The 26,974-nt window shown below is 43.6% G+C and overlaps 1 protein-coding gene across 4 annotated transcripts in view; it reads left to right on the forward strand.

Annotated features, from left to right (window-relative positions):
• FUBP3 (far upstream element binding protein 3) overlaps positions 1–26,974 on the forward strand; it is a 60,990-nt gene that overhangs the window by 20,796 nt on the left and 13,220 nt on the right. Inside the window, exons 1-12 of one of the 4 annotated variants that reach the window (XM_089535226.1) lie at positions 289–339; positions 846–879; positions 3,715–3,923; positions 6,057–6,106; positions 8,140–8,211; positions 9,289–9,346; positions 11,935–12,097; positions 13,743–13,841; positions 15,168–15,272; positions 18,782–18,884; positions 19,980–20,080; positions 20,643–20,784. In XM_089535226.1, coding sequence (XP_089391352.1) covers positions 6,094–6,106; positions 8,140–8,211; positions 9,289–9,346; positions 11,935–12,097; positions 13,743–13,841; positions 15,168–15,272; positions 18,782–18,884; positions 19,980–20,080; positions 20,643–20,784 — 856 coding nt within the window. In that variant the 5' untranslated portion in view covers positions 289–339; positions 846–879; positions 3,715–3,923; positions 6,057–6,093. Of the gene's footprint in view, positions 1–288; positions 340–845; positions 880–3,714; positions 3,924–6,056; positions 6,107–8,139; positions 8,212–9,288; positions 9,347–11,934; positions 12,098–13,742; positions 13,842–15,167; positions 15,273–18,781; positions 18,885–19,979; positions 20,081–20,642; positions 20,785–26,974 lie in introns of those variants that run through there. The other 3 variants (XM_089535224.1, XM_089535227.1, XM_089535225.1) reach the window with 3 other exon arrangements.

Below are 26,974 nucleotides of genomic sequence, written 5' to 3' on the forward strand. Positions count from 1 at the left end.
TTTTCTGTTCATGTCTGTCTGTCTGTCTCTCTCTCTCTCCATCTCTCTCTTTCTCTCCATCTCTCTCTCTCTCTCCCCTTTCTGTCTCTAATATCTCTAATCCCTTTATGTTGGAGATAATAATGCTGTCAGTGGGGAAGAGACTGCTAATAGAAGTATTCTGATGGGTGGTGGACAGGACAGCACCTGACAGCCTTGCTTAGCTCAGCTGGTGGTATTCATTAGAAATGTGATAACACATACAACTTGGTGACACAAGGTTCTTTAACAGCCCTATTCCTTTAACAGGTCTTCGTGTAAGTTGGCTCCATGGAGCACAGATAAGAGAGACCCAGAGAAGTATGTTACAAGCTCCCCTCCCTTCTCTCTCTCAATCTCTCTCTCTCTCTCTCTGTCTCTCTCTGCTTATGATTAGACTAAATCTCCGTGTCTTGGCTGCTTCTTCTTTAATGTGTACCAATCTGCTTGATCTTTTTTTAATAGGGGTTTTAATTTGGGGAGGTTGCTGGTGGGGCAGGCGATACAACTGTAGGGATTTGGGGGGCCAGGCAGGATTTCTCTCCCATGCTTCTCAGCATGAGAGTAAGGTGGATCAATTTCCTATCCAGTGTTCAGCTGGACACTTTGCTTCTAGGCTGTTGTTGATCAAGAAATCCCCTCCTGTTTTGTCCCAAGTAACACATTCATTTCAGCCACTGAACCCAAATTGCTGTTTTTGCTCTGCTTCTCTTCTTTTTTTTTTCACCCCCTCGATGAAAATGGTAAGAACTCTTTTCTATAGAGATGAAGTTAGTTTATCCGTGCTAATGCTTTGATTTTTCTTTTTTCTCTCTTCTCTGCCACAGTAGGTAACCAGTTAGGGGCCCTGGTACATCAAAGGTAAGCAGTGGGTTATGTTTTATTATTTATTGATCACTTCTAATTGTTTATTGATCTGCCATCTGTACTGGAGTGTTAGGAAGTCAGAGGTTGAAAACGTGGCAAAACTGTGTTGGCTCAGTTTCTTTTCCATACCCCTCCCGCCCCTGCTTCCAAGCTTAAGCTCTTTCTTTATGCTTTAGTATATTACAAACATTTCTTTGGGGAAAGAGGTGAGGTGTGGATAACACAAAATTGTATTGAATTAAACTTGTGCCTTGGACATGAGATCCGAGGGCCTACTTTGGTCAGGGTAAGAGGGATTGTGTTGTTGTTGTTGTTGTAGTTTAATTGAAACAGCATATCCCTGTGCTGTATTATTAGTTGCATTTGAAAGCCCCAGTCAAGTTGAAAAGCAGATTGCCATGTGGCATATTGCAAAGATGTCTGTTGCTGTGCAAAAACTGCAGACCAATGCCCAGAACCAGTACAACCCCTTGGGATCCAAGCCTGGCTTTTGGCAGCAGGACAAGTTTGTGTAACAACTAGCATAGTGTAGTGGCTTGAGTGTTGGACTAGAATTCTGGGAGACTGTGGTTCAGATCCCTGGTTGGCCCTGGAAACCCACTAGGGGACCTTGAGCAAGCCATAATCTCTGCCTCAGAGGAAGGCAGTAGAGGCAAACCTTTACTGAATAATTTTTTAAGGAAAGCCTTATAAGAGGCAGCATGATATAATGGTCGGAGTGTAGGACTAGGCCTCCAGGAGAAGAGCATTCAAATCCCCACTCCTCCTCTGAACAAATATTGCTAGGAAAATGCATGTGGGTCACCATGATAGTGAAATTACTTGAAGGCACGCAGCAGAACAGAATTCTGCATGATGACTTGGTGGGCTATTTCCATAAGATACAGAGATATCTGACCTGATCAATTTCATAAAACATACCATTTATTTTTTTATTGTGCCATTCCTGCCTTCTCCCCTCAAAAATGGCACTCTAGGCAGCTGTATTGAATAAAAAATGAACTTGCCATATATACTCGAATATAAGTCAACCTCTTGTATAAGTTGAGGGCAAGTTTGGGTGACAAAAATATTGAATTTTGATATGGTCCATGGATAAAGTGAGAGTAAAATTTAGGAGCATGTAATGAAGGATCTAAAGGATGAAGCAAAGGAAAACAATGCTAAAGAAGTTAGAAAATTTCAGCAGGCATAACTGTTTGTGCTCACACTAAAGGATGGATGGATGAGAGAGCAAGGTGGGGGGGGGGGTCAGTGCTTTCAGGGCAAATTATACTCTTTCCTTTCACCAGGGGATGGTTCCTTTTTAAATAAGAGTTAAAGAATAGGACTTGCATTCACCCATGGATAAGTCAGCTCAGGTTTTTGGGGTCATTTTTTAAACTTACATTTCTAAACTTATACATGGGTATATACAGTCAGCATTCCATATGCATGGATTCTTTATCCACATATTCAACTATCCATGGATACACACACACACACACACACACACACACACACTCATTCATTCATTCCAAAAAGCAAGCCTAGGCTTTGCCATTTTATATAAAGGACACTAGTTTGCTATGCAGTCGTATTTAATGGGACTTGAACATCCACAGATTTTGTTATCCATGGGGGGGTCATGGTACCAAAACCCAGCAGGTACCAAGGGCCCACTGTAGTAAATCACAAAACAACACACACAGCCAAAAAACTAAAATTAGATCACATTATTAAAGAAAACGCAGCACCCAACTGGTAACAAACCCCTTCCTCAGCAACATTGCTAACAGCTTGCATGAATAAAATGTATTTATCTTATAACCTGCCTTTCTCCCAGCAAGGGAGTCAAGATATTTCACAACATAGACGAAAACACAGTGCGTATAATTAAAAAACCACAGCACCAAGAACAGTTAAATAACCTCTACCATTTAAAACTGTACTGCAAAAAAGTCTTTGCCTGTTCATGGCCCCCAAGAAGGCCTTTCTTACATCCTTATTAAAGGTGTCTCTAAAGGTAATGGGACCAACAGCGGTCTTCATCTGTGGGCAGCCCATATAGGAAAATACTGACCAACTCGTATAGAGCTTTGAATGCCACCTAGTCTGTAATCAGCTCTGTTCAAGGGTCTACAGCATTTTGGACATTTTTCAAAGGCATTTTTCATGTCAATTTGTGTTGTATGTCTTCAAGTTATTTTCAACTTATGATGAGCCTTAGTGAACCTGTCTTGGCCAGATTTGTTCAAAGGAGGTTTGCCATTGTTTTCTTTTGAGGAAGTGGGACTTGTCCATAAAGGAAAGTTAGTTTTCTTCCATGTGGGAGAAGATAACAGTTGAGCTTCTGAGAGTGGCTTACCTATGGCCACCAGTTGACCTTCTCATGGCTAGGGTGACTTGAACCTGAGATGTCTGGCTTACAGCTTGGGCCTGTAGCCTCTATAGTTAGTTGACTTCCAGAAATAGATTTTTCTCATAGTAAATGGACAGAAATAATGTTGATATTATTAGAAAGTTTTCTCCTTTTTAAAGATGGGCATGGAGTTATGCCAGATGCAGGGTGATGTCCTTCTTAATGCTGTTCTTAACTAGTAGGTCTTCTTGGAAGGGCACAAATATTCTTGAAGTTAAAACAGAAAATGAGGTGGGTAGCTCCATTTGTCAGCAGTGGAGGAAAAGACCCTCTATAGAAATGACCTAGGGATGTGAAAGTCTTTCTTCTAGTCAGTTATGTAGATGAATAGAGAAGGCCACATTGGATTCTTAAAATCATAGAATTGTAGAATTGGAAGAGACCACAAACCCTTTCCGAAAAAACTTGCCAAGAAAACCCTATTATAGGTCGGCCTTAGAGTCGTCCTAAGTTGGAAACAACCTGAAGGCACGTGACAACAGAGGAGGAACCCACAAAAAATGGATTTCACCCTACTACTGCTAGAACAGGCAGGAAAAGTCTGATATCATCAATTCGAACAGCTTTCTAGCAATGGCCATCTTGTCTCATCAGTTCACAGCCTAGCCAAGCAACAGAACAAAAAGGCACCTTCATGGTGAGTACCCAGTATAGCATTCTTAGGCTTGATGAGAGGAGAAATCAACACAGAGTGGGTCATACCAAAGCTTCACCAGAAATCTAGGAAGGGGAGTGGTTGTGTTTATGGCTGAAGTGCTTCCTAGAGCACTCTCCTGTGAAAATAGCATCAACAGTGAAGCCCTGGAGAAGCTTTACCAGTACAAAGTTCCTTGCCTGCAGTGGGAACTACTGTCAGGGGTACTTTTTAAGTTTGCATTTGTTATAAACATGTTGTTTTTAATGGGTTGATACCAGATTCAGTCAAATTTAATAGATGATCCATTAATACCTTCTGTACTTACAATATGTTAGTTGTGACTGACCTAATGAGTTGGTTCCAGGTTTTGTCATAGGCAGAAATCAATAGAAACAAAGTGAACTTTAACTAACATAATTCCCATTTGAGTGGGTTGACTATTAAATAATTACCATATCTGGGACTAACTCATTAGGCGGATGACACCCAACTCTATTTCTCTTTTCCATCTGGTTCCAAGGAAGCTGTTTCTGTAGGAAACCAGTGGCTGCTGTCAGTAACGGACTGGGTGAAGTTGAACAATTTGAAACTTAATCCAGTCAAGACATATCAGATAATAGGGATTCAGCCCTTGCTGGATGGTTTATACTGCTCTGGAAATCTCAGGTTCACAGCTTGGGTGTGCCCCTAGATTCGGATTTGAGTGTGGATGTCCAGGTTTCAGCTGTGTCCAGGAGCATACTTGCACAGTAAAAAGTCAGAAGTCTGGCTGTAATCAGTGCCTTGAATGCATCCTGTTTGGTCTACCGTAATGCACTCTGCTTGGGGCTGCCTTTGGAAACTGTTGAGAAACTTCAGCAGATCCAAAATGCTCTGGCCAGATTGCTGACTGGGGCTGGTTACATGGATCACGTGGCTTCCCTGCTGAAACAACTTTACTGGCTATCAGTCTGTTTCCGGACAGAATTCAAAGTGATGCTTTTGACTTTAAAAATCCTAAATCAGTGATTCTCAGTGGTTTTGCCCCTGTGGCCCACTTTAGATCCATATGCATATGTCAATGTATGTGTGTGAGGGGGGAATTTGTGTGGAAGACTGTGTGAATGAACATATCTGAAGGAGAGAGTTGGAAAAAACATTTAAGAATTAGTGTGTGACAGAAAGTCACTGACACACCAAGAGAGGTGCCCAACATGTGAGAAAGAATGTATTGAGTTTGCCAAACATCTTCCTTGTCTTTCTGTTCGCCTCCAGGATAGGAAAAAAAAACAAAACAATATGGGAAAAAGAGGCAGGGAGTGAGGGCCTTTGAAGTGTCATGCCCCTCTTGAGCAACTCTGTGCCCCCCAGGGGTCTCTTCCCACCATTTGAGAATCACTGCCCAAAACAGCTTTGGTCCAGCCTATCTGAAGCACCATATCTCCCTATATAAGCCAGCCTAATTGTTAAGGTTGGCAGGGAGGGCTTTTCTTAGTTCCACCACTTTCGCAGGGGGAGCCTTCTCTGTGGCTGCTCCCAGACTATGGGTCGGCCTCCTCCTTGCTCTCTTTTCACTGGCAGCAGAAGACAGTCTTATTTAGACAGGATTTTACTTATGGACGGTGTGAGTGCTATTGGTGTGTTTTAATATTTGTTTGTTTTTAAATTGTTTTAACTGTGTTGTATGTTTAACTGTTAATGTTTTAATATTAGTATTAATTATTTTTTACTTTTGTAATTTATGTTTTAGTTGTATCCTTTTCAAATTATTGTAAGCTGCCTTGAATCCCATTTTAGGCAAAAGGCGGAATATAATTCCAATAAGTAAATCACTCTGTGGTCAACATCTGCCAGACATTGACCATAGAATTAGCACTAGCAGGTTTTAAGCAGAGGCTGGATGGCCATCTGTCGGGGATGCTTTGATTGTGATTTCCTGCATGGCAAGGGGTTGGACTGGATGGCCCTTGTGGTCTCTTCCAACTCTACGATTCTATGAATGTATTATCAATATTAATTAAAATTGATACAGCTGTGTGGTTTTCCAAAATGCTGTGCTAGTTTCTTGGGAATAGAAACTAATTTTTTAATCAACTTTACTGAATTATATTACAAGAATTTGTGGTAATGAGCTTTCCTTTTTCTTCTTTTCAGGGCAGTAATAACAGAAGAATTCAAAGTGCCTGACAAAATGGTTGGATTCAGTAAGTATCCCAGTTCAGTAATTCACCCACCCACCCATTTCTTTGCTGCATATGGGGTTTCTCAAATGCTTATTCTGGTGAAAATGACTTTGTATTATGATAGGTAGTATGTGATGTAACAGCATGAGTTCTCTTAATGCCTGTAAGAATGTGGCAATTTAAGGAGAAACCATTTTTCCTCTAAACTTAAAAGTCAATTGGGGATAGTTTTGTTACTCTCTGCTGACAGGGACCTGCAGTTAAAGAGCTGGATGACAAACTTGGCTAATACTAAACCTAGCCAAAGGCAGGGTGGGTTGGGTGCTTCTGCATGCATAGAGAGGGTACACCACTTTGAAGAGGGAGTGGACTCATTGCTAGGGAACAGAGTACACACCTTGTGTACTCGAGGTCCCAGAAGCAAATTTCATTTAAAAGAGTTGAAGTGGAAGAGCTAGGAAAAACCTAATGAAGCCTGATCAAACAGAAAGGCTTTCCAGTAGATTTTGGACTGCATTTTACACAACCTGTGACAGTTGACTATGCGGGATGAGATTGATGGGTGTTTGTGGACTAACTCAACGGGAGGCCTAAAAGTTCTAACACTTAATTTTATTTCAGCCTGCCACATCCTGTTGCAGCTAGCTAGACATCTTAGGCAAGAACTGGATGGGACTAGGTGGGACCAGAATGCTTAAGAAATCACTTGGTGCTCTTCTGGTCTCTTCACTTGTTATATTCAGTAAGAGAGTCCTTCCTGGTAGTAGGTTATCTGGAGTCTGGTGCACAGTGGCTCAGGATGGGGTCTTTAGTGCCAGAGTGCCCTTATCCTGGACTCCTATCACGGGGGGGGGGGGGGGGGGATTCAGCCTGTGGGTCAGATTCAGATTCTTAGTGGAGCATGTTCTGGAGTGGGCAGCACCAAAGGCAAAGAAGGTGGGATCTGAAATACCCATATAGTTCAGCTTCAAGTTCTTATTTTAGTAACAAAGGTGCATTACAGACCACCCAAAACGGGCGGTCTGCCGCCGCCACCAGTTCCTGCGTCTGGGAACCGCAGCGGCCAAACCGTGCGGTTCCCGGGCGCACCCAGAAAGAAGCGCCAAAATGGTGCTTCTTTCTGGGCCCTGGAAGTGGCGCCGCGAGGCACTGGTAGTGCACTCGCGGTGTCACCTCCACCACACGACGTCCGGACGCTATTTCTTAATGCATACTAAGAGTCTGGAAGCTGCGCCAAAGCTGTGCTCTAGTCCTTAGGACTGAATCATGGCTTTGGCGCGGTTTCTGGACTCTTAGGACACATGCATCATTTAAATAGCATACATCCAAAGTGACCCAGAAGCAGCTTTATTTTGGCCTGTCTGTATCGGGCCAGTCTTAGGAAAGGAATTCCAAACTTTGAGACAAAGGCCTATAGAAAAGCTGGCAATCAACCGAATGGAGTCATGAGTAAGAAAGGGGCGACCATCTGAGGAATTCTCGGGATGGATTCAAACTCCAAGAGGGACATATTTGTCCTCCTCCCTCCCCATCACTCCCCCCATTTAATTGGTCCAAATTAACAACTTGCCAAACCTTCTGGGTTTTTGAGACCTATTTAAAATGTACAGTCATCCCTCAATATCCGTGGCTTTGACTTGCGGTTTTGATTGTTCATGAGGTCAAGGCTTCCTGACCAGGAGGGAGGGAGCAGCCAGGAAGAGTGCGTGCACCAACCTTCCCCCTTTCCTGGCAGGATAGCTGCAGCTAACTGTCCTGGAAAGAGGAGGAGGATCAGCCCCACACACATACACACCCTTCCAGGATGGATAGCTGCCTGGGAAAAGGCAGCTATCTACCTGGGAAAGGGGTGGGAAGCCAGTTAAAGGAATGGGAAGGCCGGGGGAAGAAGGAGCATGTTGTCCTCCTGCTCCTCTTGCCCCATCCAGGGAGAGTTATTTGCAGTTTTTCCACATTTGTGGGGTCTTGCACCCTTTACCCCTGCAGATGTAGACAGCCAACTGTACTTGTTCAAACAAGCAGTTCATTGCTGATTGATCTGGATTTTTTTCCAGTCATCGGCAGGGGTGGCGAACAGATCTCCAGGATTCAAGCAGAGTCGGGCTGCAAAATTCAGATTGCACCAGGTAAGCGTATATTGTTTTTCTTCCTCCCCCTCCCTCCCTATTAAATAAATAAAATAAATCCAGTGAAGCAAGTTGGCACAACAATCATCTGCTAGAGCTGTGTATATTATTTACCAGAATGACAGGCGGAGGTTGCCACTGTTTGTTTTACTTCTACCTTGCTTCTCTACAATGACTTTCTTTAAATATCTGAGAAGATGTCATGGATGGAGCAAGCTTGCTATCTTTCTATTCCAGAGGCTAAAACTTTAACCAATGGACTCAGATCACAAGAAAAGAGATTACACTTAAACATTAAGAAAAACTTGGCTGTAAGGGCTGTTCAACGGTAGACTTTTCTGTGTCTTTAAAGGAGTTGTAGTTCAAAAGGTCACTCTTCCAGACTCTAGGACACATTGAGCACATCATACAGGGTATGTCTTTTGCTTCAAAAGTCCTTCAGAACTATTGGGTGAGACTCATGAGCAGGTTCCATGGAACAGGGCTTGCCTGTCGCCTGTGTTCTGCTCCAATTTCCTGTTCATCTTCTGTATGTATCTCACTAGTGTCAAGGGGACATCTACCCACTCACCCCTGCCAAATGATGTGGGATCAATTCAGGGAGCAGCAGTTGGGAGGGCTCCATGGGAAACAAGGATCAATACTTGAGGGAGCAGCTCTTTCTCTGTGTGTACTTGTCCAAGGATTGAGGTCTGCTGGGGTATCCTCTGTGTCCCATAATTGAGGTTAGTACACTGTGAGGGTATGGGACAGGGCTTCTCAGCTGTGGCACCCCAGTTTTTACTTGCTATCCCATTGACAGTCAATTTGATGCTAACATTGGTTTCATTTAAGGACCAAGTAAGGATCACTTTGAACAATATATACAGTATGTAGGACTTGGGATTCTGTGCTGCCAAACACCGGTTGGGTGTTCTGAAATTCAGTTTTTTTAGCATCAGTTTTATGCAAACCTTACTATAGATCTATTTAAAAATAAATTATCTCCCCAGATGTGAATTGATATCCTAGTGCAAAATGTGGAATGCACCCAGTTAGCTCTTTGTTTTGTTTTTGTTTTCTGTTTTGTCTTTACAGATGGTGGCGGGATGGCAGAGAGACCCTGTGTCCTCACTGGAACACCAGAGAGCATTGAGTGAGTTTTTAAGAAACATGGCTCCCTCTTCTCATATGCTTTCCCCTCCTCCCCTCTTATCTCCTTTTCCTTTTCCTTTTTGGTTCCCCTCCCCCTTTTCTTCTCTCAGTTGCTGCCACAAAAAGGCTGTGTATATTTGCTGTGCTCCAAAACGCTTTATAAAAAAGAAGTCAAAGAGTTCTGCAATTTTACCCATTTAAGGCTTCCTTCAGTTTTGCTCCCTTTTTATTGCTCTGTGTAGACCAAACTCCTGGGTCCAGTGCAAGGGAACCTGAGTGATTTTGCAAAGTGTTGGAAAGTTTATCCCAGCCTTGGAAGTGAGGATGCATGGGAATACTTTTAACCAGCTTTTGATTGTTGACATGTATTTTTGTCACTGGCAGGTGGAAAGCTCCCTCTACCAACCCTTTCCAATCCCTCCATTTGCGCAAGATCTGTCTAGTTTGGTTGCTTGAAGGAGGGCTTTCACAGTAGAGGCTTGAGAGTGTGTCTACATTTGTTTTACTTTTATTTTGCTTGCAGTTAATCCCTCTTCCCTCCTAAACCCTCTTTTCCTTGTTCTGTGGAGAAATGAGAGTGTAAATCATGGGATATGCTCCCAGAGTTGCACCTTGCAAAAGTTGAGCTCTCTCTTTCTCTTATGCACCTCAGTTTGGCAAAGGTAAGGAACAGTTCATGAAGACTTTAGGTGTTCCTTACCTTCTCTAAGCTGCAGTCTTAATGAGAGACATTCCACCACCATCTGTCTGTAGAACCTTGGTGAGCCTGGTGGATCTTTTCCCGTTTTACACTAAGATGGAATAAGCTGAGCAAAGAAATCACAGAGAACTCTAAAGAACAGCATAAGTGAGAGTCCAGGGGAAGGTGGATGAACCTGTGTCCCACCAAGTGTGGCTGATCTCCCAGTTCCCATCAGCCAAAGCCATTATGGCTAAAGATGCTAGAGGGTGAACAAGACATCCCTTGGTGAACAGGGGCAGGGTCCTCTGGTCTTGGAGACCACTAGCAAGACTGGGTTACCTGTGATTGCTTCTCCGGTGCTTTCTTTCATCCCAATTCAAAGGGAGGTTGAAGAAGGGCATCCAAACACCACTGGCTACATGTTTAGATAATAGCTGAGAGGTTTTGTAGGATAAAACCACCTCCCCTGAATCCTAAGGCTTCCCTGGGTATTTGCATTTGGCCCATGCATGAGTCACCCCACCACCAATACTGCTGCAACCTGATCTAGGCGCTTTCTATCCTCCCTCCCATCCTTTGCCAGACCCTACCACCTGGTTGCCAAGCAGCGGGGGGGATTCTGCTCTCTCTAGCCCTATAGAAACTTTAGGGACAGTGTTTCCTCCCTCCCCCTTCCCAGGAGCTGAGCTTGCCTCTCCCAAGCCATTTTGAGGACCTCTCCCCGCTGGGACTTGGAACCACGAGCCTCAGGCTTACAGGAACCCACTTAACAATATGGAGCTGCTCTTTCTCTCCCCCAGCCTTTGGGTAGGTGGGTTTTTTCCAAATCCATCTATGGGAATTTTTTTATTATTATTTTGAACAGTTACAGTTGGTTGATTAAAAAAACACTGAAAGAAAAACCCTTGAAATACACAAACCTAGACATTGTACTGCTTTATATTAAAAAAAGAAACAACAGTTGTTCTGGTTCTTTTCCCTTTTTTTAGGTTTAAGGGATTTTGTTGTAGAGCTGTAATTTTGTAGGCACTGAGGCAAAATAAATATAATTGACAAGTGCATGTAAGAGGCCAAACGGTATGGGCATGTCTGTCTGCTGGTACTGCAGAAGTGGGGCTCCTTTACTCCCACTCAATAAAAAGATGGTTGGAGCAAAAGAGGAAGGGTGTAAAATAGTCAAGATCTGCAAAAAGGGTGTGGGGTGGCAGTGGTGGTGGTGGGAAAGATGTAAGGTTATTGTGGTTCATCAAAGCTTAGGCAAGGACCTGTGTTTTCTTTTGGTGCTGTGATTTACGGTCAGCGTGATTCCCATGTTTCATTCTGCTCAAAAACTGAACATTTGCTTTCTTTTTAAAAAGGGAAGGGCTACATGTCTTTTTGCTGCATTTTGAAAGCGTTTTTTAATATGTAGCTGGGTTACAGAGCTGGAACTTCTGGGTAGCCACAGGAGGATCCATAGGCCTGGTCAAGCTTCTTTCCTGGCCTGCCTCTCCCCATCTCACCTCACATGTTCTGCACCTTAGTATCTTAGAGATAAAGCACCCTAAAGCACTGTCAATGTGCAGTCTTCACAGCCCTATATTTTGAAAGGTTGGCTGCTAGAGGTCTTATTGTATTTGGGAGGTTGACCTGTGGTGTCAGACCTCTTGTCCAAAGTCAAAATGGGGACATATTTGCGAGCAGTTTTACTGTATTTGAACCACTAAGTTGCCATAGTGACTCCCTAGTTACCTTCTCATTTCTGTTTCCTCTCCTTTCTCTTCTTTTTTCTTCCCTTCCCTTCAAATCATCCTGCATTTTTATAACATCCCCACCCCTGACCTAGCCAGATGGGAAATGCATGTACAATCTAATAGTTGTTTTCCTTGATGATTTTTCTTTCTCTGTGTTCCCCCTCCCCAATAAAGACAAGCTAAGCGGCTACTGGGGCAGATTGTGGACCGCTGTCGGAATGGGCCTGGCTTCCACAACGACGTGGATGGCAACAGCACAATTCAAGAGATCCTCATCCCAGCATCCAAAGTAGGCCTGGTCATTGGCAAAGGAGGAGAGACGATAAAGCAACTGCAGGTGGGCAGAGTTCCATTTCTTCCTTAGAAATTGCTTGATCCATCTTCTGCTAAGAGTTTATGTTGCACTGGGAGAATCTTGTGGCTAGTAGGACAGCTAGGACTGGACCTTAGGGCCCCACAGCCTGGGAACCTCCAAATGTCAACTACCAAGTAACAGATTATAGAGCAGTAGGAAACAGGTCCAGACTGTGACATCTGGGCCAGCATATGGTCATGGCATAGCTACCAGAACTGATGTGAGTTACCACAGCATCTTTCCTTTATTTTAAAACATTTTGATAATGATTTCCATATCTATATCCAAAATTATCAAATTGAGAATGGTCCTACTTTGTCCACAACATGGAATTTGGCCAAATGCGGCAGTGTCCCTTACCTATCCGCTCTCTTATAAGCCCCCAACAGCTCTGAAAACAAATTTTCAAAAATGGCCAAAAATGTTCTCATAACATTTTGAGTATGCCTGGGACATAGCAATGGGTGGTCCTGGGGTAAAAATTGATCCCTGCTCCCATACAGTTGCCCATTCCTAATGTGTAAGGCATTGGAGAAAGAGGTTTCTTGGGCCAACATATTTTCTCTGCTTTCTCTTACTACCATTGCCTAGGCCTGTATAAAATGCAGCCACTGGCATTGGGCAGCAACAGGATTCCAGCCACGATAGTGTCATGGCTGAAGCATGACTAACATGCCAAACTTCATGTTTTGGTGATTTTTTTTGGGGGGGGGGATTTAATTAGGATTGTCAAGCGGATTTTTTGTCTTTTGTGTGTGCAGCTGTAATGTATCAGGAAAGTGGAAACAGTATGGAAGGTTGCTGTGTGGATGTAGAGGTCAGAAAGGAAAATTACTTGTGAAGTAATGACCACTGAAAGAGTAAAAGGCACAAGAATAGGCCTAAAATTACCTAGCTGCACCACTGGCTGTCATGTTTTAGTGATCTTGGATTTTGGCTAATAAAGTCTCAGAGAATTTGTGGTGTTGGAACAGTGGGAGAACATTGTCCTTCTGGGTTGGCCCTAGATATCTCTTGAATTCTTTCAGTTTTTCCTTTAGGGCAAGGGTGGGTCCAGTGTTGTCCCCTCAAGATCTACTGTGGGCCACATCTCCAAAATTCTTAATTTTGTTGCATTTTTCTAAAACAAGATGTGGCCAGAAGCCTTAGGCACCCCATTCCACCCCATGCCATGCTATTGTAAGGTGCTATACCTTACTTTACAGGAGAATTACATCTCTTAGAGTTCTCTCTTCTGTCAGCTCCTTCTTTAAGAAGTCAAATTGTCTCCCAGTAGGCATGTTTAGTGGCTTTTCTGCTGTTCTGTGGAGTTTACGCATAACTTTCTGCAGGTCTCTTTGTGGGTCAATGCAGCAGAAACAGTGTTTGTACAAAATAAAACTGTGAAAGGGTGGTAGTGGAATTTCTTTCTGGTCTCTTTCACTTGGATTTTACAATCACTTGCCTGTCTCGGTCACCCTAAGCCACTTACATATTTGAATGACCAATCTGGAGAGCTCCTGTTGCTTTTGTCCCCTTTTTTATTATTGCATTCATAGCCTTCTGCCTGTTTGGACATTCCATTTATTTTATTTTATTTTTTTGGTGTGTGTTTATTTCCCCCGTTGCCTACATGGTGCATGTGCAGGAACGAACAGGCGTGAAAATGATTATGATCCAAGATGGCCCTTTACCGACTGGAGCGGATAAACCTCTTCGGATTACTGGAGATGCTTTTAAAGTACAGGTGTGTATCAAAGAGGATTTGCCGTCGTGCTGATAGAGTTTTAGAGGGATTTGGAATAATGGCACAGTTGTCAGCGCTTGTGTGAGCTGTGGTCGCCTCTGTGTATGTGTTTGAGGAGGGGCTCAAGCACCACCACTCTTTTATATCTTGGTTCCTTTCACAGTAACAGCTCACCCAAATTGAGTTTCGTCCAGGAATGAAAACCAGATGAGCATGCAGAACCTTAAATTGTGAAAAATGTTTGGACCTACTCTGTGCTCTGTAAAAAAAAATTATACAGCAGAAGGGGAGACAGTGGAGTGCAGTGGTTTGAGTGTTGGATTAAGACTGGGGAAACCTGAGTTCAAATTCCCACTTATCCATGAAGCTCCCTGCATGACTTTGGAACAACCACAACATCCCTCAGGCTAATCTATCTCCCAGAGTTGTTTGAAGGACAAAAACAGGAAAGAAAACTGCATATAGTGCTTTGCGCTCTTTAAGACAACAGCAGGGCCTATATATATGTAATAATAAGCCTCTTTAGAGAAGGTATCTTCAAAGCTGGAGCATTGCAGGGTGAACAGATTTGGCTACAATGCCCCTGTTGCTGGGCTGGAACTTTTTGCCCCAGCAACTGTTGATTCCTGTGCCTGAGAGTAATTTCCAGAGAGGAGATAACTTCCTGTTCCATATATTTGTCTTAAAACAAAAGTTATCTTTGTTGAATGCTATAGGCTCTTTCTCTCCCTTCAAAGTAATGATTCTGTGTTTTACAACCTGCTTCCACGAGGGCTTTTTTTTTAATTAAACCACAAAGTTCAGCAAGTTAGATTTTACTTTCTTCAAGAAAACCTAAACTTCGTGTTTGCATGAAGCTACTTGAGATCCAATATAGGTAGTCCTGTTACTCCAGTAGCCAACAAAGGTGGTGAATTCTAACAGAAATATAGCTAAATGGGGACTGCAAGAAACAGGACCATGGGGTGTTTATATCCTTTGGAGAACCTGGGGTGAACAGAAATATGAACACATCTAATATTATGCCAAAAATAAGGAAAGCCAGTTCAGAAAGAGAATTGAGCGTCTTCAGAAGCCATCGCATAATGAATATCTATTAGGGAATGTGAAGCAGTAAATAGAATGGCGTGGGATACCTGCTTGGAAAGAGGAGCTGACTGGTAGTTTGAACAAGAATTCTCCTTCTATGAGGGTGTGGGAATTGTACAGTCTTCCAGATGTTGGCCCAACAGCCCTAGCCAGCACAAATGATGCAATATTAGGTTGCAGTTGCCACACGTGTTTCACCCAGCATAAATTCACCCCTTCCTCCCCCCAATTATATAGCAAGCAAGAGAGATGGTATTGGAAATCATCCGAGAGAAAGACCAGGTGGATTTCCGAGGCATACGCAATGACTTTACTTCCAGAATGGGTGGAGGCAGCATAGAGGTATGTGCACCCCTTACTGCTTATCTTTGGGGTAATGGGAACGGGGGATGAGTAGAGAGGGAGATGTGTAATTCTTCTTCATGGTCTCTGCGAATCACACAAATGGGTTATTCTGTGCCTGCGCAGCATTTTCAGATTCTACTGGAATCGCTAGGGAAGACTTTTCGGCAGTAGCTCCATTCACCTCTTATATAAGACCAGTGCCTTCCCGCTCTTTCCCAGTTCCTTTTGTCCGCCGTGTGAGCAGCATAGGGAACTTCACTTGGAAATTGCTCCTTCCTCTCAGTTTTACTTTTGACTACGTTTTGGCTCTGACCTCTCTTCTGGATAGTGTTTTGGCTTTTCTCGGACTCTGACTAATGATAACACATGTCTTTCCTGACCATTCTTTGTCTTCTCCTTCGGCTTGGTCTACTCATGATGTCCTTTAAAAAATGCACTGAGTGCGGAGGCAAAATTCCCAGCAAGGATGGCCACTCCACGTGCCTCCATTGCCTGGATGAGGGACTTAATGTGTCTATCTGCCCTCATTGTAAGGCCTTAATTCCACAGGACAGGAGAAATAGGGCAATACACCTTCATTCTCCAATTTACACGCAGATTATTAAGCCTCCCTCTACCTCTCGGGCCCCTGCTAAAACATCTTGGGGCAAGGGCAAACCCTCATCTGATGTTCCTGGGTCCCCAATCCCAGAGAAACGAAAAAAGGCCGCTAAAAAGGTGACTGGCCAATTGCCATCTCCTAAATGGAAAAAGTCTTTGGACTCGGCCACCAATGTAGAGAACGGGCAACCGGTCTTGGAATGGTGATCCATTTCTGTGGGTGATTGTGAGCTGGGTTGAACACCACGAGGAACCAGGATTGGAAGGGGCGCAGACGAAGTCGAGCCAGAGGTGTGACATAGGTTGTGGATACCATATGGCCTAGGGCGACCTGAGCTGTCTGAGCCCTGGCAGAAAGGCAGGACTGGATGGAGAACATAAGGTTGGAAAGCCTGTCTAGAGGAAGATATGCTCTCGAAATGGTGGAATCTAACATGGCGCATATGAAGCTTAGAGGTAAGGAAAAACAATGACATTCTGTTGACGGAGGTAAGCTGCCACGACTGCCATGCACTTGGTAAAGACTCTCAGTGCTGTGGAGAATCCGAAGAACAAAACACGGTAGCGAAAGCAGTTGGGACCAACGTAGAAGGCAAGGAAGTTTCAGTGGTCCTATCAGATGCTGATGTGAAAATAAGCATCCTGGCGATTCAAATTGGTGAACCAGTCTGATGTTTGTAATAGTGGCAAGATGGATGCCAGCGTTACCATATGGAATATAACAGGTGAAAGAGTTTAGAAAGTGTAGATCCAGAATGGGGTGGAGGCCTCTATTTGGCTTTGAAACAACAAAATATCTTGAACAGAAACAGTCTCTGGCTCAAGATGGGTCTAGGGGTTCGATGGCCCCTTTGATGAGTAGGGAGCGCAGTTCATCAAGGAAGGTTTCTGAAGAGGGGTGGTCAAAATGGTTCCCCTTGGGGGGAGATGTTGGAGCTCCAGGGCTCCTCCAGAAAGTTTTCAATAGCCAGGAATCAGATGTTATAGAGGCCCAGGAATGGTAAAAATGGGCCAAATGATCCCCAAAGAAAGGAGAAAGGACAGAGTGTGCTGAAAATTTTCAGAAATGCCGTTTGCATTGGTCAGGGTCCTTCTTATTATCCCTCTGTTGTAAACCACTGGGATTCCCAGTGATTGGGCAGTATATAAATAAATCCTATTATTATTATTGTTGTTGTTGGGTTGTTTGCATTTTGACTTGTGTTGATGTTTCCCGAGGAAGCAGATTCTTGAGGAGGGAAATGTTGGTGTTGGAAGTCAGAATGCTGGCTGTTTCTACCCTGGTTGGGGGGAGTAGGGGAGCCATTGCCATCCCTAATGACGTTGGTTTGGGAAGGGAGGCCAAGTAATGGAGAAAGAAGACACACCATATGTGCCTCAGTATGCAATGCCATTGCTAGGCTTTTTTTTTTCATCAGAAAGATCATAGTAGAGGGGCAAAGCCCTTTGTTTATATGTGGCCATTTAGGCCTTGTAGTTGACAATCTTGAGGTCTAAGATTGCAACGGCATAAGATTTGTGTGCCATGGCGTCCAGCTTGCGGCCCTCTTTGTCGTTAGGAATGGTTGCCGTGTTAGGCGTAAAACGGAGTTGAGAGGCTCAACTATGGCAGAATTTGGGTGAAGATGCTCAAAAAGCCAGGACTCTTTAGAAGGGATGATCCGGTACAAGTTGTCTATCTTCTTAGAGGTAGACTGTGTGGAGGAAGGAAAGTTCCAGAATCATTTGACAATCTTCATCATGGAAGGAAGAAATGGGATCACGGCGGGAGTTGGCACCTTGCCATATACACCCTCGTCTATGGGATCAAGAGCCTCAGAGTTGGTATGGAGGACATCTATGTGGAGAGCGTTTCCCATATGGAGCACCTGTCCCGCAAATGACTTGATGTCATCAGTCAGGGAGGCTGTATCATAGACTGTGAGACTGATGAACCCGAGTACAGTCAGTGTTAGAATAGTTGGCAGACTTGGAGAAGATCGAAATCACAGGACGGGCCCTTGAGGAAGTGCGGAGAGAAGAGACTTTTTGTGGAGGGGACCGAGGTTGGACCTGAAGTTGGACCTTGGGAGCCAGAGGAAGCTTGAGAGGGTTCTGTCGGACCCGAGCAGAAGAAGTGAGAAGAAGTGAGTAGGGTGGCTCATGGAAGGTCGACCTGTGAGGTGGCAGTAGAAGGGCGAGACCGAGAGGCAGCTGCTGCAATGAAGGCAAAAGGGTTAGGGCAAGCCCTGGAAGATGGAAGAGATGGGTTCGTTGTGGGATGGAGAGTAATGTTCGTCATGGGGTTCAGAATGAACCAATGGTGGAGTCCTCCTGTGTCAGTTGTTATTACATCTTCAGTAGAACACATTCATATGCAGTGTGTTGTGGTTCTTGAACCCCTTGTAAGCTGCCTTGAGTGCCATTTTGCTGAAAGGTTGCCTGGGGCAACTCTGAAATAAATATACTGTAGCATCAACTGTGGACTCCTCTGCAGTAGTCCAAGAGGCTAAGTTAGGATTAGCCACCACGGAAGCTCCTGTTCAACACCACAACTGTATAAAGCAGTGGTGGAGAACCTGACGCTTTGCAGGTCTTGTTGGACTTCAGAGGTCCCACCTGTGTGACCAATTGTCAGTGATTATGAGAGTTAGACAGGAGCTCCTGTGTCATCAGGGTGTCCAGCAACATTACTTTGCTTATGAATGTCCCATCTTCCAGATCTAAGTGGTAGGCTTTGGGAATGATGTTTAACTTGCCCCCTTTCCCAAGAGAGGTGCAACCAGTTCTGAGAATTGTAGAGCTGAATTTAAATGGAATGATCAAAGGTACCTTTGAGTACACAGTTATTCAAGCAGAGTATGTGGTCGATGGGGTCTTTCTACTACCTTTTTCACTCATGCTCTTATTAACTGCTTTCCCTGCAGGTGTCGGTGCCCCGATTTGCTGTAGGAATTGTAATAGGAAGAAACGGAGAAATGATTAAAAAGATCCAAAATGATGCTGGTGTTAGGATTCAGTTTAAACCAGGTTTGTACACCTTTTCTCAAAGGTCTGTCTGATTTTGTGTGTACAGCTATTGACTGACAATTGTTTTCTCTCACATGTGAAGCTGCTGTCTCCTGTGCAGTCAGGATACACACTGATGGTCTAGATCAGTATTATCTAAACTGGTGATGGCAGCACATGGCTTCCACATAATTTTTCAGCACCTGGAACTACCAGAAACATCCACAATACATTTTTTCTATTAAAGAAGGAGCTACATTTCTGGAAACTTCCAGGAAATGTGATTCTCATTTAAAACAAGCCACCAGCTCCTCCTCTCACTTGGTGGCTTGTTTTCATCAAAACCAAGGTTTTTAGAAAACTGGAAGTAGGACTTTCAGTCATTGTTAGTATTAATGGAGTGAGGGGCTTCAGCTGGCAGCCGGTGGAGTTAGTGGAATTGGCTCCTAGAGCAGACAAATCTGGTGACTTTTCATTTACCACTTCTGGCATTGGCAATCCATGATTTTATACAGGGCCTACCCAACCTTCCCTGTTAGTGCTAGGGAATGAACCTGTGTGGAGCAAAGTATATGTTCCAGCACTGAGCTGATGGCTAAATATTTGAAGGATGTTGTAGAAGAAGCAAATAAATGCATCCTTTATGGAGCATCAGAGACCAGTAAAAAGTGAAATAATGAATGTGTTTATATATATTTTTTCTATGCTACCTACTGTAAAATAAAAATATAAAATATTGCCGTCCTCTGAAGGTGAGAGAGCATGACTTGCCTAAAGTCACCCAGTGGGTTTCAGTGGCTGAGTGGGGATTCAAACTCTCTCCAGAGTCCTAGTCCAACACTCAAACCACAACACCACACTGGAGCTACACTAGCATAAAACATGAGCAGGTTTCTGGCCAAATTCTTAAGTTCCAACAGATAGATTTCAGGGTTCTAGCTTAAAAAGTATACTGAGAACATCCTAGAATCCTGACATCTGTCCACCCCACCTAAGAGGTTGTTACAGAATTGACCTTGTTGCTTCCATGTTGCGAGTATAGGGGCATCACCCCTTGCCTAGGAGAGAATTTGTTGTTTGTATTTCATTTAGGTTCTGTCTCCTGTTGCTCTACAGATGATGGGATTAGTCCAGAAAGAGTTGCACAGGTCATGGGTCTCCCGGATCGGTGTCAGCATGCTGCTCACATCATCAACGAGCTCATTCTCACAGCACAGGTGAGTAGGGTTGGCTCTATCTAGACGACCAAGATTTAGGCCCAGTCTTGGAAGCTGGAGGGATGAGCAGCAGTATGATAGGCTGAACAGATTGGACTCCTCATATTTGCTACCCCAGTGCCATTTGACTCCTGGGTGTGTCTGAACCTGTGCATGTAAACCGGAGACAATAACAGCAGCAGCAACACCTTGTCCAGTCACCAGGTCCTCAATACTTATATAGTGATGGCCTCCTGCTGAGAACACCTGGCATGTTATTGAAAGCACCTCCAGCCCCCATGACTCCAAAGAGTATCATAATTCAAGCAGCCATATTTGTGGGAATTGACAAGGCTAAATTGAATAGAAAAAATTCTCAGTAAATGGAGGTTGAAAAGTGCAAAGCCCACCATCCATTAAAAAGTGAGACCATGAATAACAACAGGTCCATCACAGTAACTAGCACCCTGTGCCTTTTGTATGGGAGTCTGGCATCTAAACATTCCTTGTATCTTTTGGTCAGGGTGTGTGGACAAATTATGGTTGTAGCTGTGTTAATGACTGGCATGTTTTTCATTTCAAGGAGCGTGATGGTTTTGGGAGTCTTGCCGTGGCCCGGGGAAGAGGTCGTGGCCGTGGAGACTGGAGTGTTGGCACCCCTGGAGGTGTGCAAGAAATCACCTACACAGTGCCAGCGGATAAATGTGGACTGGTCATAGGCAAAGGTAAGCAGCATGGCAATTGGAGGTGTTTTGTCTCAGAGTTTGTAAAAGACAGTTGAGTTTGAATTTGTTGTTGTTGTGTACCTTCAGTAGTTTACAACTTACAACAACTCTAGGGAAAAATTATCAGTGTTTTTGTGCCATGATTTGTTCAGAAGGAGTATTGCCATTGCCTTCTTCAAAGGTTAAAAGTCTTTGAACTGTTCAAGACCATCCAGCGGGTTTCTGTTGCTGAGTTGAGATTTGAATCCTGGTCTCCAGGAATCTTCATGCACCACTCAAAGTGATGCAACATTCTGCCTCTCATAATGCTTTCTTGGCAACCCCTTCCATAGGATTTTCTTGACAAGATTTATTTGTCATTGCCTTCTTCTGAGGCTGAGATAGTAGACCTTGCCCAAGGCCACCAAAAGCTGAGCAGAGATTCGAAACCTTGTCTTCCAGAGTTCTGGTCCAGCACTCAATCTACTATATCATGTTGATGTTTCAAAAATATTAACCCTCTCCTTGTATTTTCTTGGCAAGATTTGTTTGAAGGGGATTTGCCATGGCCTTACTTTTAGGCTGAGAGATTGTGACTTGCCCAAGGTCACCCATCCCCAATGATTGTATGAATGGAAATGCTCTACGTCAGTCCTATTGCAAGACCTGGCCTGTGGATGGGTGCTGTGAACTTTTGGTTGCCCCTCCCTGGAAAGAAGAAAGAAAATCAAATATGCTCATCTCTAAGTCGAGAAATGTATGCCCAAAAATTGACCCCAAAATCCAGAATCAACTTATATATGGGTCAGTATGGTAATACCGATAATGGCAGCTCATTCAGTGACAAACACATACACCTTCTTCCCCACTTTCCCTCCATGCCTTGGACTGGGCTGCTGGAAGGAGAAAGAAGGCAGGGCGATTTTTATTTCTATGGGAGTCACATCTGATCCAGTTACACACACACACACACACACACACCTTCCTCCCCAGGGGCAAAGGTGCCTGTGACTGTTTAACCCCATTCTAAGGAAAAAAATGACTGCAACTGGAAGCTCTTTGGTGGTTCCGTGCTGCAGAAGAGAAAGACCTCTGTCCACTGCTGGGAAAACACTGAAGAGCCACCATGGACCTGAGGAGCCTCAAAGTTTTACCCTCAACTTATCCATGGGTCATACCAAAATCCATAACTTTGGCCCCTAAACTTGCCCTCAACTTATGCATGAGATCAACGTATAGTTGAGTATATACAGTAGTCATAGTGAGTGGACACAAACATGGTTCTGGTCCCTAGCACAGGAAAAATAATTACTGGTCTCCCACATCAGATAGTCTTATAACCCTATAGGACTAACCTTGTAGTCCTCCAGGTGGTGCTGGACTACAGCTCCTAGCACTGGTCATGTTGGTTAGCGTTGGAGGGAGGTTGATGTCCAAAACCCCTGGAGGGTGTGCCACATTGGGAAAAGAGTGTATTCGTAGGATGGAGGAGTATAGCTTGTGAGCCATATGTGGCTCACAAGGAATGTTTCTGAGGCTCCCTGGGCCCCATTCTTGCAAAAAAATGTTTTGTAAATGCTCTTTAGGGGAGAGCTTCCCCATGCATTTGCCTTATGGTGGGCAATTTGTTCATTATTTCATTCATTCATTCATTTTGAAGCTTCTAAAAATGGAGAATAGTGAGGTTACAACATTGGGAAGACCAGTGTGCCTGCCAAACCCTTGGCAGTTGCCCTCCTGCATCTGTTGAGGTTTTATGAAGTAAACTTGGGGTTCTATCTGCCTTACCCTTGAAGTGGGAGATAAGAAATCAAGCTTGTAAAAAAAAAAAAAGAATTCTGAGCCCTTAACTGGACATTTTATATTATATTTATTTCTATCCCATTATTTCCCCAAAATTGGGACAAAAAGCCAGCTTACAATTTAAAAAAACAGTACAGCTAAAAACAACATACAAAAAATTGAATGTTGTAATAGAATTAAACTATTGACAATGTTTAAAATAATTTTAAACTACCCTTAAAAGGATGAAATACAATTAAAAGATGAACACAATAAAAGAGTCCAGAAACCGTACATCACCCTCAGCCCTTTCTTTAAAACTTTCCATTTTAAACCCGTCTTGAAGTTCCATGTAAGTAAACAAATACTGTATTACCATTTCCTAATGGGAGGTTGATTTGCAAAAGCACTGTTCCTTAAGGAAATCCCAAAGTAAAGAAATAATGGGTTGTGTGTTGGATTAGGACTCCAGGAGACCAGGGTTTGAATTCCTCCTCCACCATGGAAACTCACAGATGCTGGTGAAACGTCAGGAAGAAAATCTTCTAGAACATGGCCACATAGCCCGAAAAACCCACGAAAAACTATCACTGGGGAACCTTGGGCAGGTCGTATCAGAGAAGGGCAAAGACTTCTGAAGAAACCTTGCCAAGAAACTCCCACGCAAGATGCACTTTAAGGTTACTGTATGTCTGAAATGGACTTGAAGTCATACAAATAGAAGACATAGCTACTTGCACTGAGAGCTGAAGCTAAAGTTTTTCCCTTAATGCTTTTCTGAAGTATTCTGTGTCCCAAGAAAATAGAAATTGAGTGTTTGATTCTGCTCCCCTATATTCTTGCTTGAGCAGCAAAGGGCTGGTGTCAGAATTTGGCTGACTCTGTAGGAGGCAATTGCTGAATCTCCTCCTCCCTCACCTGCCCTGCCTGACTGTTAAAGAGATGGGATGGTGCTAAGCAAGTGCTACTTTCCTTGTCTGAAAGTTATGGAGAGGGGGTGGCAGCCTTACAATGGTCAAGGGCTCCCTCTGTGTGCCAGCGCTTGGAAACAAGACTGGGGGTGGGATGGGGGGTAGATTTCCATGATAAATGCAGCCATCTTGACAGATAATGCAGCCAGCCAGGGCTCTTGTCATGGGGCCTTTTAGCACTGTTTGATTAATTGCTTTACAATTTCACTGTCCAGCTGTGGGGCCCCCTGCCTGAGTGCTTCTGCCCCTCCATGCCTCAGTCAGGTGGAAGAATGGAAGGCTCCTGTTGAATGACTCTCCGTAGACAGGCGCCATGTGCTAAGCGGATGGCTCTCTTCATCAAAGGGGGGGGGGCACTTTCCTGGCCCTGGAAAATATTGCCCTGTTGGCCACTTTCATGTCCCCCCAGAGTGTAACGCTAGCGTGGGACAAAACCTAGACTTTCCCAGAGAATGGAATGTGACATGGTATGTGTGGAGAATGGCAGTGCTGGCTCCTGGAATTCTGGGAATTGTAGTCCCCCCAGTAGCTTTTTTCCTTGGTCTTGGGGGGGAGACAACAAAGTTTTATCTCCCAATATTTGACCTTTGCTTGTTCCATTTTCATTGGCTGTCTTAACACTGAGCAGTCAGTACACGAAATCTTCAAATCCAAATCCTCTATTTTTCTACTGTCCCGCTTTGACTCCTTCATAAAGGGCAAATATATATAAATTAGTAATAAATTTATTTTAGTAAAAAAATGGTAGCACAAGGCATTTCGTCACCACCATATGAATCACTCATAGCACAATAAGTAGCTGTGTGTTGTTGTTTGCCTTCAGGTCATCATAAGTTTTTAGTTTGAAGCCAGAGCCGGTACATTTCAGCTAACTGTGGCTCAATCAAAAGAGTGCTTCCAACTGCACAACCCTGGTACTTCTGGAACCTGGAAAATTTGTCTTAGGTCAGAGGCTTCAGTCAGGCCAAAACAATGAGTGTGAAGACCAAAGGGAAACACTTTCTCTTGCTTTGCATCAGTATTGGAAAAGCTATACTTAGTATTCAGTCAAATTTGCTAAGCCTAACCAAGGGTAAGGGTGGGGGGTGCACCCTTTTTTTAAAGGCCTCTTGTTCAAATTAACAGCAGTGTGGAGTGGCATAACTAGGGGTTACTGGGCAAACAGCTCATTATCAATCCCCCTTTCTTCCTCCTCAAGGAAATGAATTGCCTGTGATTCTTTTTGAAAGCTCCTCTAAAGGGCAAAAGGTCCTCCCATCAAGGTTTGGCTCCAAGGCCAGTGGGTGGATTTCTCCAGGGCCAGAGGGAAAGGGTTAGGGGCATTAACATGTCTTCCTTAGGAAATTTCTCTTTTTGAAGTAAATAGGATAATAGCATGTTAAGTTTTGCCTTCATGCTATTTGACACCTTGTCAATTTAGAACAAGGCATTTTAAATCCTGAATCATCTGTGGCATTTATTATGAGCATAAAACGGATTGGCAGTATATGATTGAGATAGGAGCTTTCTTAGTCTTTCCACATCCAAAATACTACTTGGTTTTTTAAAAGCACTGTCACCCTTGCTACTACATTGATGGTAGTGTTGTTTTTCTGACTTATGGTTGCCCTAAGACAAACCTATGGCAGCTGTGTTTGGGGCAAGATTTCTTCAGGGAGGGTTTGCCTTTGCCTCCCTCTGAGGCTAAGAGAGTGTGCCTTACCCAAGATCACTCAGTGGGCTCAGCAGAGAGTCAAACCGTGGTCTGCAAAGTCTAGTCCAGTGCTCAAACCACTACGCCACACTGGCTCTCAGCACTACACTGGTACTAAATTAATTTCATAGAAGTAACTGGGTATGAATGAAATTGCCTGTTTCCAATCTATTTCACATTTTTCTATTCCTAACTCCATTCTGTCCGGTTTTGGGATCAGTCTTCAATTTTTAAAACCACACACACGAAATCATACTTTTGTATTCAGTTTCTTTTCTGATACGTGCATTTCTGTGTTCAATTGTGGGTTTAAAAAATGGCCTGTTAAGTTCAAAGAGGTGCGTGGCTACTGTATTTTGATCCACATATTCATTTAGAAAACCTGACATAGGTCAGTTTGCTTAAATGCAGGCCAGGTTCGCTCAAGATAATATGCTATAAGCTCTTTGCAGTACTGTAATTGAGTACCAAGCTATCTTGACTCTTGAGGATGCATGTTTACGTAGAAAGGTAGAGGGTGCAGTAAAAGAAGAAAACAAATTAAAAGAGAAGTAAATAGAATATGAGCATGGGATAGTTGTATACACGAATGCCCTATAAGCTAACAAACATGGTATAGTGCTTTGAGAATTGGATATGGTGAACAGGGTTCGAATCCCCACTCAGCCATTGAAACTCACCTCGTGACCATGAGCAAGTTACACCCAGCCTGAGAAAAAGGCAAGTCCTCTTTGAACAAGAAAACCCAGTGATAGGGACCCCATGGATCAAAAACAACTTGAAGGCACATACTTCAAAGAATTTATTGTCTTGAAGTTAGCATCTGTAAAATACAGGTTTATGTCAAAGCAGTAAGCTTTTTTCACTTTGGAACAGTGGATGGTGTTAATGCGTCCTACCTTCCCCTGTGACTGGTTGCATTCTCAGACTCCTCTTTCCACTGAGATGGGGTTCTCTCCCTCTTGTAACTTAAGCTTTTTGGGTCTAATCTTAGCCTCTGGGTGCACAGAAAGCAAGTCTTCATCCTCCTCTGTGTTACAGCCCTTCAGGTATTTGAGGAGTATATGACCTACCCCCACAGCCACATCATCTTTTAACTTGGTGAAGCAAGTGTTGCATTTATGCTTAAAACTCTTCTAATTGCTTATTTGAAAACATCCTTTCTGCCACTAACTCCAAACTAGGAGTGGTAATATATTTTGAGGATATCAAGCCAGCCTGTTCAGTCATTGCAGGTGTTGGATTTGGAGTTATAGAGTGCCTTAAATCACTTACATTATGCTGAACTCTCAGAAGGTTTGTCCAAATTGAGCAAATGATTAGAGATGCTCAGCTAATTGCCAGTTTGCTTTTGCCCTTTTGCCTTGGATTTCAACTGGTGATCTTATGCAGGATGGGAGTCACGCATATCACACCATTCCATCCCTTTTTTCCTCTTATTTGAGCGAGGCTAACCTTCACTCTTGCGTGAAATTGCTACAGAAGAATCAAACCATTGTAGCAGCAGTGGGACCCTTTGTTAAGCAAATTTCATTAAGAGACTGAGACCCTCCCGGGCATATGTTTATGTCTTTTAGTCTTTTAGCTGCCAAGTCAAACTAAACTTTTCATTAGTCTTGTTCCACCCTCATACAAGCCTCTCCTGTTCGCTCTTTTCATGCAGTTGCAACCATGGTCTCCTTGTTAATGGTGGGCTCTTATCAATTCTCACTGATAACAGGAGATTCCGCTTTGGGGAATTGCCAGTATCTCCCAAAATGTTGAG

The sequence above is a fragment of the Sceloporus occidentalis genome, unplaced genomic scaffold (assembly GCF_023333645.1).
Source record: "Sceloporus occidentalis isolate IW3139 unplaced genomic scaffold, rSceOcc1.0.p SCAF_8, whole genome shotgun sequence".
NCBI classification, from domain to species: Eukaryota; Metazoa; Chordata; class Lepidosauria; order Squamata; family Phrynosomatidae; genus Sceloporus; species Sceloporus occidentalis.